General features: G+C 36.2%; 1 protein-coding gene across 1 annotated transcript in view; it reads left to right on the forward strand.

Annotated features, from left to right (window-relative positions):
- Positions 1-2011: 2011 nt before the first annotated feature.
- The window catches only part of LOC104463761 (disks large homolog 5-like), a 21963-nt gene continuing 13152 nt past the window's right edge, over positions 2012-10822 (forward strand). Inside the window, exons 1-6 of the mRNA XM_010076217.1 lie at positions 2012-2032; positions 2199-2337; positions 4223-4367; positions 4876-4997; positions 6035-6124; positions 7363-7531. Of these exons, the coding sequence (XP_010074519.1) occupies positions 2012-2032; positions 2199-2337; positions 4223-4367; positions 4876-4997; positions 6035-6124; positions 7363-7531 (686 nt within the window). The remainder of the gene's footprint in view (positions 2033-2198; positions 2338-4222; positions 4368-4875; positions 4998-6034; positions 6125-7362; positions 7532-10822) is intronic.

Raw genomic sequence — 10822 nt, forward strand, 5'->3', positions numbered from 1 at the left:
TAATAATAATTATAATAATAATAGTAGTAATGAAAAGGAAAATAAGAGAGAGAAATAAAATCTGAGAAAGACAAACAATGCAAATGAAAACAATTGCTCACCACCAACCGACTGATGCCCAGCCATTCCCTGAGCAGCATCCCACTGGCTTGCTTCCCCCTACTTTTGTTGCTGGGCATGGCATCATATGGTGTGGACTATCCGTTTGGTCAGTTGGGGTCAGCTGTCCCAGCTGTGTCCCCTCCCAGCCTCTTTCGCTCCCCCAGCCTACTCCCTGGTGGGTGGTTCGAGAAGCAGAAAAGGCCTTGACTCTGTGTAAGCACTGCCCAGCAGTAACTAAAACATCCTTGTGTTATTAACACTGTTTCCAGCACAAATCCAAAACATGAAGAAAACTAACTCTTAACTCAGCCAAAACCAGCACAGAAAATGACAAGGCAAATGTAAGGGTTTAATTTTGTAGCTGAAATCAGCAGATTTTTTGGGAACAGGTCTGGAGACCAGTATGGCTAAGAGAGAGGTCACATTTTTTCATTGAGAACTGCAATGCAAGAAGTGAAGGAAGGCATATTCTCATGTCATTTTTTGGCACACATGTAGTGACAAAACAAGATCAAGCTATTGAATGCATTTGAATACGGGGTGTTTGCTCTACATAGACTATCAAGTTAATCCATTAGCATTGATAGTCCCGTGCTTCGTTATAGTGTATTGTCATGAGCATATACACTGTCCTGGTTATAATCATAGTAACATTTCTAAAGTGAGCGATGAGGTTCCTGGGTGACAAGGGCACATGTAGGTGGGGAATTACATGTAAGAGAGTCGTTAGCTGGAACAGAGGGGGTGTTTTTGACACTCACTATTTAAGAGACCAGAAAGGATACACAGGGACATATTATGGTTGGTTCTACATACTGCCCAAGTGATATTGCAGAGATCATATAGGTGTTGGTTCGAGGTGAAGAAGAAGATTGTACAATAGAACTATGAAGTTGTTTTTTTGGGTTACTTGATGTATGAGTTAATTTATGATTCTAGGGTTAAATTAGGACTGGATTCTATGATACTTTTTCTCAATTTCTCCCCCATCCTCCCAGAAAATAGGCTGAGCTTTGTAACTCTAAAATGGTTGACTGGTGAGCAGAAGTGATACTGTGCCTGAAAAAGTGGACACCATTCACTCTGAAAATTTCTCTCTGGTGCAGTGGTCTTTGTGCATTACGACATGAAGCTGTGTGCGAGTAGTGCCCAGTCTGCATGTATTAATTCCTGGAGTAGTGTTTATAATATCAAAAATATGTATATAGAACATGCAGTGTAGTTGAATTTGTAGCCATATTGGGTGTTATCAATTTTCTTAGTTGTATATATACACAGTTAAGTTTGTATACTTTGATATGTTAATAAATTTAGAAGAACTTTCATCCCTAAGTAGTAGGTGGTACAATTACCAATACACCCATTGTAGTGATCAAGTATTGGTTCTAAGAAGGTACCTCTGCATTTTAGTCTTTGTGCTCTCAGTAACTCAGTTAAAATACTGCTGTCATAAAAAACTGTAAGTACCTTTTCAGTGATTATTTTTTACTTCTTATGTACTTCAGTCTCATGTTTTGTGTTGTACATTTCAAATGTGTGAACTCTGCATGCTGAACCCTGAACTTGCAGCTCTTTAGCATCACTGTCAGTATCTGAGCTGTTCTCGTGTTTCTTAACTCACCAGTATCTACTTGTTATTATAACAGAAGCTGTGATGGTTCCAAAACCTGAACTGAAGACAGGTTGCTCCACACATATCTGAAAATACAGGCTTAGAGGAAAACCCTTTCTGTCTTGTTAGCCAGGTCTTCTTCAGGAAACAATTGCAATAGTGGCTGAAACAACAGTTGAAATGTCCTGTGAAATCAGGTTTTTAAAGGAGAAAAGTAAATTCTGGGTGTTTTATTATGAAGGAAAGCATATCAGTTAGGTTGCAAACACTGGCCTGAAAAGATTACAGAGGAGCAGGATGGAGGAAGAAGGGGTAGAGGTAGGTGAACAGCATCATTGAGAGATAAAGGTGTAACAAAGACTGTGATGGTGAGCACATTCTGGAAGAAAGGTTGAAGTTGCTTACTGCCTACAATGTTTAGCTATTTTATTTTTTTCTTCTGAATCTCTAACTTTCCGTAATCAAATGTCTTGTATTTTTGTAGGTGCAGAAGTATGCTCCAGCTAGCGAGGAGCATCTGTCTCCAGAGCTACAGGAATGGGCACCATATTCACCAAAACGGTCTGCTAGGCACAGTGACGGCTTTGTGCCAGCTGCCTTATATGCTGGTGGCGTGTCAGCTGGTGAGTGACAGAACTCATAGGTACTTTCTAGGAATGGCCCAAGGAATTTGTCCGTATTGGACAATATTGGGGGTTAGTCATGATAAGTGCAGAACAAACATGACTCAGGAAACATATTTCCATGGTCTGTTGTGATCTGAATGTGGTCTGCTCAGCTTTTGGACTGTAAAGAAGTGAAACCTGTTTAAGAACCATTAAGGAAATGGAGCAACTCCTGGCTGAAAGATTTGTGTTTCATCAGTTTCTGTGCAGAGGAGTTTTGAATACATCAGTGGTGAACAAGGTATAACGTATCCATTAGGGAGACAAGTAAGATTTCTGCTTTTTTTGAAAGCAAACAGTAAATGGGGGCATCCCAAGTTTTAGCTACGTAACTTCTGAAATACTTCGAAGGAAAAAGATCTAGTGTTAAGAAAGCACAACATATTAAGTTCTGCCTATAGGAAGTCAAATACTTGGACTATCTCAAGTTGAATCATCGTCGCAAGTTGAAACATCAGACTGGTTCTGATGTTAACCTAAATTAAATATTACATGCCAGTGTGTTTGAGATACCAAGCTGCTGAAGAGGGCCTTGCAAGCAGCTCACCCAGAAGTCAGTGTAATCAGGTAGAACAGAAAAGTTAGCATGCTCTCTCAGTTGATCAAACAGTTGTTGGTATTGATGTTCATGTTTGCAGGTTTTAAATTGGCACTGACTAAATGGAGTGCTTCAGGAGCTAGTTAGGGTATCATATGCTAGTTGCTTTGAACTAGTTGAGAAGCATTTAGTAAACTTGTCAGATGGATTGTTGAGTCCTTTAGTGTAGCTACCTTCAGTGGTTGCATATGAAACTTGATTTTCAGATCAAGACAGTACTGATTTTTATGAGTTCACCCCCAATTATTTGGAAAGCACCAACTCATGCGTGTTCCAGAAGTTATGGAAGACTTACTTCTAACTGGAGACCGTGAAGGCAGTAATGACATGTGTGTCTGGAAAAATGGATGGCTTCAAACCCTGTTGTCCCAATCAAGTTTCAGAATGTAAAGACATGTTCAAGAACAGCTCAGATCAAAGAAGCTTTTACTCTTCTTTGATTTCTTTTACTCTTTTCTCTCTCTCTTAATGATAGTAGAAAAATTATTAAAACATATTATTGCTAACTAAAAGCTTTATCTTATCATGATACCTTTGCATAATAACCCAATCAAGTCAAACCTACATTTGACAATATGATTGTATTGTCTTGAAATGTGAACAAGTTTTTGCTATTGTATTCTATGCTACTAACTAATCTAAGAGGAAAATGGTAAGATAGACTTTGGTGGAGTACTTAAGGATGAGTGTACTTAAAAAAAAACTTATTACTTGAGTAATAAGTTTTATCAATAGATATTGAAATACTGTGATTTAAAGTCATAGGACACACTAGAAGTCAGGGTCTTTGTAGCAGCAAAAGAGGAACAAGAATAATTTTAGCTGCAGTCAGTTCAAGTACCAAATAAAAACTTGTGTTCCTGTCAGATGACTAGTCACAGAGAAATGTAGAATTTTTGTTGCTGTATAGAAAAGATCAATACTTTAAAATAGAGAAAATCTTTTAGTTACTGGTGCATACTAAAATGATGTACTGTGAATTACTTCATTTTTGGTAATATAATTCACTTTATTACTGACTCATTGCAAAATTATAAACCAGATTTTAAATATTCATGTACTACTTAAAAGGTGTCACATGGTGCTTAATCGTGTATTTGTATGCTGATAATTTTTATTTCTAGATACATGTTCATGTATGCAAATGTTATAATACATAATTATATAAATATTTACATATATTTTAAATCTGTAGTTTATATGCTAATAATGTTGGTAAGAACATGTTTTTATCATCTTAAGCAGGTACAGTACCAAGAAGCTTAGCACCATGCCCTGCAGTAACTGCTGTCATGAGAAATCCAATCTATACTGCCTGGAGCCATAGAGTTCACACCAGCAATTGTCCATCAGTCGCCAGCCAAATATGCCATCAGCATCTGCATCCCAGGTGTTTTGAAGTTTTTATTTCCTTAAATTTTTGTTTTCATTAGGACGAAGTTGCTTCTGGTAGTTGTTTTATACAGTGCACAGTGAAACACACTGCTGTTGCATGTTACTTTGACCCAGGGTTCTCAAAACCATTATTGTGTAGAAGTTATGTGCCAGTTGCTTTTGTGTCTATTCAGTAAGTGATGGATTAGATTTCTCTCGGTTGCACTGGCTGATATTGACAAAGAAATTTATGTTTTTGAATGAACTAATTTCTAATGTTTTTTCCTGTCCTTGCCAAAGCAAATAAAGCCTTCCCCTTTTTTTATAGCACTTCAGGATATCTTTTCTCTGACTTCTTTCAGTTAATAAAATACTGGGACAATTGGGAAGTGGGAAGCAGAGGAGCATTCATTTTACTGAGTAACTCAGGGATAACCACAATTTTTTGTTGTCCAGTTTGCTATTTGCTGAGATGCTTTGCCCAGTTCTAACTGTTGCCCTATTCTCCTTTTGTTTTGATGTAGTTCCCAGCATCAAGGTCGCCTCAGTTTGGACCTAAGTCATAAACACTCCAATGACTACTCTGAAAATGTACATACAAGAGCATCTCATGGCTCAAATTCATTACCATCCAGTGCAAGACTTGGTAACTAGTTTTTCTGATTTATTTCCTGTGTGACTGCTATATATTGGAGACAAAGAACAGAACAAATGGAAAATTCCTTAAGTACAGGCTTTATGAGATTATCATAGCTAGCAAAGCCTAAAGGCTTTGTGTGTTCCTGTCTTCCTTTGCTTCATTTTTTTTGTGGTTTTATCATGAAGGGTTTTCCCTGGAAGTAGCTGCGCTTAATTCACTCTTTACAGTCTCTTTAAAATACTCTGTGTGTGTGTTAGTGATGGGAGACCTAGCCAAAGTATTTTTGGTATTCAGTGAGGTGGAGAGAGGAAGAGAAAGGGAGAGAGCCCCCAGAAAAAAATCAAGGCTGATTAATGACCTGATGTAAATTTTATTGTTGGAAGATAAGTTACACCTAGGTTGACATGATTGACATGTAAGATTGTTTATGCCTATCCTAGTAATACGAAAGCAACTGCATGCTTTGTAGCAATGACATTTTAACAATTAAATTTAAAATTTTTAAAATTTTAAATTATGTCGTAACTTTTTTGTACATGAATATATTCCTGTGTTTAATCAATGATTGGCAGTTACATCTGAGTAGAGCATGGCAACTTTGTAACCACAGCAAAAAATGTCGTAACAGTTTGCAACCAGGGTCAAAAATTATGCATTCATCCAAGCAGAATGTAATCTGAATATTTTAAATGCCTTTTGGAAAGTCCCATAGATTCTCAGTAAACAGAAATGTTAGATTCTCATTCAGACTTCAGGTTAAATTTCATTTGATGAAAAGATATTCAAAATATTTTTCATACAAGAAGGAAGAGTGCATATATACTGTATACCTGCATCATACTCTGTTTACACTGACTGTGTAACCAAGGCAATTTACTAGAAACATGATATGCACAATATATGCAAGGGCAATCATCAAGGCTTCTGCATAAATTCAGAGGCCATTTTAATGCTCCCTGAAGAAGCAGAACCTACTTTTTTTGTTTGTTTAATGTAGTTGCTTTTACTTTTGTCACTGTAATGTTTTCTTGTTTTAAAAATAGGTTCTTCGAGTAACTTGCAATACAGAACAGAACGAATTAAGATCCCTTTAACACCAAGATATCCAAGGTCCATTGTGGGCTCTGACAGAGGTGAATTATTTCATAAGTAATTTCAGTTGTGCTCTTTTCAGTATTGCCAGTCCAAAGCCTTTGCAGTTGTTAAATCAAGTTCTCAATTTTTCTCAAAAAATTTGCATTTTGCCACAGAAAGGTAAAATAAGAAACTTTATAATGAAAGTTGATTTTTCAGTTAGCTGACTCTAAGGTACGGCACGAAGAAAAAGTGCACAAAAAAAGTAAGACTAAGCATTGCTGTTATGTTTTACAGTTGTAGTTTTCTTCTAGAATGAGATCTTAAAAGTTTTAACAGTGAGATGACCTACATTTCTTTGATTCTTTAAATAGATTATTTTGCATTGTATTATATTATTGATTGTAAATTATATTTTGAAATGCCATGAAAATATTTTAGTACTTCACTCAAAATTGCTTGGTGGAGGATACTTAAAACACGATACAAATGCCAGTTGGAGTGATGGAGAGCTGTAGAATTCAGAGTTTGGTGACAGTAAACGGCACGGCTTTGCTGCCATCATTGCTCAAATGTTCTTTAGCCTTAATGGGTTGTACGCAGTAGTTTTCTGAGCTGGGGTAATACAGTTCTTACAAACAGCTTTCATTTGTGATTAGTAATTTGAGATCTGTTTTTTGTAGCTTTTTCAGAGGAAGCAAACAATGTTCCTCTTAGGGCACTTGTTCAGTAAATTACTCAGGGAGGGTACATCCAGGGAGGTGACACAAACAAAGTCATGTCAAGCTTGTTTGAAATTGTAGAGCTTTCCTGTCTCTGTGTATGATTCATGATGGGGTTTTGTTGGTGTTTTCAGGTGTTTCATGTATCTTGTACCCAAAGGAAACAGCTCTACATAAATATTTTATCTGAAAATAAACCTACATATTATATTTTTATTTTGCTTCACCTTTCCTGTTTTTTGTTATTGTTCTTTAAATTTGCATTGCTAAATGTTTTCAGACATACATATGGTCTAGCTTGTCTGTAACCTGCTGTCCTTGCTGAGAATGGCTCTAGTTTTATGCACACTTACAGCGGACAGATTTGACATACAGTCATCAAGGACAGTAAGTTTGCACTGTCTAAAATTAGTTACCTGGTCTCCCTAAGCTCCTTACATGGTTAATAGAGTGCTAGTGAACCACCCGTCCTCATTTTTATCTCAGATGTGTGTAGTGTCTTTCCTTCTATCTGTGTAGATCTCCAAACTATGACAGATGCAGGATACTAAAACTCAGATGTTGATTTTCCATAGGCTCCTTGTCACACTCTGAATGTAGCAGTCCCAGCTTGATAACTCCTCCACAGTCACCTCTTAACTTGGAAACATCTTCCTTTGCCAGCAGCCAGTCTCAGAACTCCCTTTCTACATTACCTAGGATTTCCATTAGCCCAGTATCTATTGGAGAACGTAGAAAAGATAGGTAAGGTCTCCACGTTATTTGCTTCTAATATGAATGTGTCTGAGGAAGTTTTGTACATTTGTGTATTGTGCTGAAGGCATATGAACACTTAATTTAAATGAGAAATATAGGTGCAGAGGTGCTTCTCAGGTTCTGTTACTCCATGTTTTTATTTTCTTTACAAAGTATGTAAGAGATCTTTGTATTTTTCTCTTTAAAATGAGAGTAGTTTCTTGACTTTAGAAAATTAAGGAATTTCCTAAGGGTTTTATTTCTTCCATGTTAGATTAATGGCCACACCAAATAAGAGCAGTCTAAATTGGAATACACCCCTTCAGCTGAACTACTCAGATGCTTGTTTATGATAGGCTTGTTCTGTACTCTGGAAAACAAAATAAAATAAAGACTTAATAACACCTGATAGCTAAATATCAGGTGCCTTAGTGTTGTAGAATATGTGCTCTAACCACTGTACCTTGATTCAATTTAGCCAGGTAACATGAAAAATTGAGGGTATAACTGTGCAAGAACGTACCATATGTACAGATGCAATTTTACTACTGGGACTGATCCCTTTGGCTGCACCTGGACTGCTTCTAGCAATAGCACTATGTGTAACTGCTTGCAGAATTTGAGCCTGATTTGTGTTTTAACGAATTTCTGTATCTCATGATGAATATTTTCAAGATACATTGCTTATGATATCAGTCTTGGACATCTGATTTCAGTTCATCATGATCTGGCTAGACTGAATAAATGAAAAAGTTTGCATTAATTCAAAGCGTTGAACAGTAAGACACAAACCCGATTCATGCTTTTATTTACAGTAAGGCAGCTGAATGCCATTCTGACAGTGTAAAGGAGCTATGATGTGTTGGAATAGATTATATTTATGTGGACTTCAAGACCCCTTTGTATTGCTTGATTTCTGCAAAAGGACTGACCATAAAAAATGTGAACGATAAAGTAACAAGGATATTCTGTATTCTAAGTTTTCTGGTAGCAATAAAAAGTTATTCATAAAATGTTATATGAAACTTTTGTCTCGTTTAAAGAATCAGTAAGTTATTGTAGTAACTCTAGAAAGTGTATTGTGTACAACGGACAATGTTACTTTGAAAGGGAATGTAAAGAGGTCTCTGTGAATTTTCATTCTCACTTCAGTGTGACTTTTGTAGTGTTTGTACTCAATTTGTGTTCTCATATAATTGTTCCCCTAATTGTCACTTGCAAATTCAAAGTCAGAATTTCTTTTCTCTTTCACATGACTAATGAAGTATAATATTCAACTGAAACGGCTAGGTTTTTGACACCCTTGTAACTTTGTATCTCTGGCACAAGATACGTGTTCTGATCTCTTGGAAATAACAATTTCTGTTAATGTTGATCAGATGATTGAAGTACAGTCGGGTTCCAGCCCCTTCACTCTTTCTGTGCATATATAAACCATAGTATGAATTGACTTTCTAAAAAGAATATAATTACAACTTCTGTGGTGTTTTTTTTTTAAAAAAAAAAACAACCAAACCAAACTAAAAGCCTAACAAAACCAAACCGTTCTTAGATAGGCTACTTTCCTAAATTAAGTTTGTCCTAAGAAAATGTTTGAAGATGCCTAGATAGCATTTTAAAACATTATTTGGTCTTAATTCTTTATATTCCCCATAAAATACAAGTAACTTACTTGACCTTTCCCTAGATAAAATAATAACAGTACAGATGGAAAAAAAAAAGGTTTGTTAAATTAAAAGATCTGATCAATTAAGACGTTAATCAGTGTTTAGTGATTGTGGCAGGCAGTCTCAATATTATAGAAGAGTGTGCTTCACTTGATTTTAATAACACTGCTTATCAAGTAAGACACCTTTTTAATGTTCTCATCCTGTTTTACTTTGTTATTGATTCTCCACTACATGCATTAGTATTATCTTTTATTTTGTATTTACTAGAATTGTAAGATATGATCCTATGCAATTTTTATGGGTTTGATTCTTGCTTATTGCAATCCAAACCAAACATATGTAAAAAACATGTGGTAGATGGAAAAACAGAAGGGTACAATAAATGAAGATCAGGAAGATTTAATTTTAGTTTTTAATGAGGTAGTATGCCTTGATAAATTTTGTGATATTAAGTAAGAAGCTTCGTATAACATCATGGTTTACAAACTCATAATGAATTTTTTAAAAGTTAATAAAATTGCATCTTTCTGGGAGTTAGCATGGTTTAGTTAAGATGTGCTACATACAAAAATGTGGGCTTTGGTTTAAGTTTGCTGGTAGTAAGCCTACCTTACCTTCATTACGTTGATAGACAAGCTCTGAGGGCATAACCTCTAACAGTGATGTTAATGTTATAAGATTACTGGGTTCCAGAGTTGCATTTGCATCAGTAGCCAGTTTTTATCTTTTATACATTAATAAGCTGGCAAACTATTATGCCCCTGCTGCAGAAGGCTACCAGATAGTTACCTTCAAAGACTGTGTCAATAAGCATAATTTATCAAGTGTTGTCTTCTTCCCTCTGTTCCTAGCCCCAAATCCTCTTCTTTCTGAAATACCTTTTTTCAGCCTGGCTCACATTATTAGCAGTGAGTGAAGTCCATTTAACTCATCTGGTCTCTGAACAGCATGATTAAAATAGTTTAAGCAGTTGGCACAATTTAAGAGAATGTCTGTATGATATAATGAACTGTTAGGAAAGAAAACATTCAAATTAATATATGTCAAAAGTAGTATAATGCCGTAAAATAAAACATACACCACACCTGGTACCCAAGCTGTTTCATTCAGAACGAGATCCACTGTTAGTATCTTGTGATGCCTTTTTCTGTGTAGACATTATTAAGTTCATAGTAATATGAACCAGCATTTTTTAGGAGGCTACTGTTTGTTTATATCAGTCATGAAGGGACCAGCCCTGTTTGTGCAGGTGGTCACATCCTAACTATGGGGGGAGGAAAGGGGAGTGTATCAGGGTTTTCTTTTGTATAAGCCAGTCTCTTGTTATACCTACTAGTGTCTTATTACTGTGTGTCTTTTTCTAAGTGTTTTTTCCTCTCAAATCTTCTGCATCTTTCAGATATCTGTTCCATGATAGGTCTTTTCTGAGAATCCCTGTGGCTCCTAGGCCTAGGTTCTCATCACTAAGGAGTCTGAGGTTGGCCTGATATAAGGTTGTCCTTCTCGAGCAGTATTGCGCACTTTGTGCTATTTTACATGTTTGGATAATTGCCCTGGGGAGAATTTGCACGGTAATTGTAATGCTACCATGCAAATAGCTGTCTTAATGGCTTTTGGTTTCAACTGCTTA

This window comes from Pterocles gutturalis, unplaced genomic scaffold (assembly GCF_000699245.1).
Source record: "Pterocles gutturalis isolate BGI_N339 unplaced genomic scaffold, ASM69924v1 scaffold17753, whole genome shotgun sequence".
Classification (NCBI taxonomy): Eukaryota; Metazoa; Chordata; class Aves; order Pterocliformes; family Pteroclidae; genus Pterocles; species Pterocles gutturalis.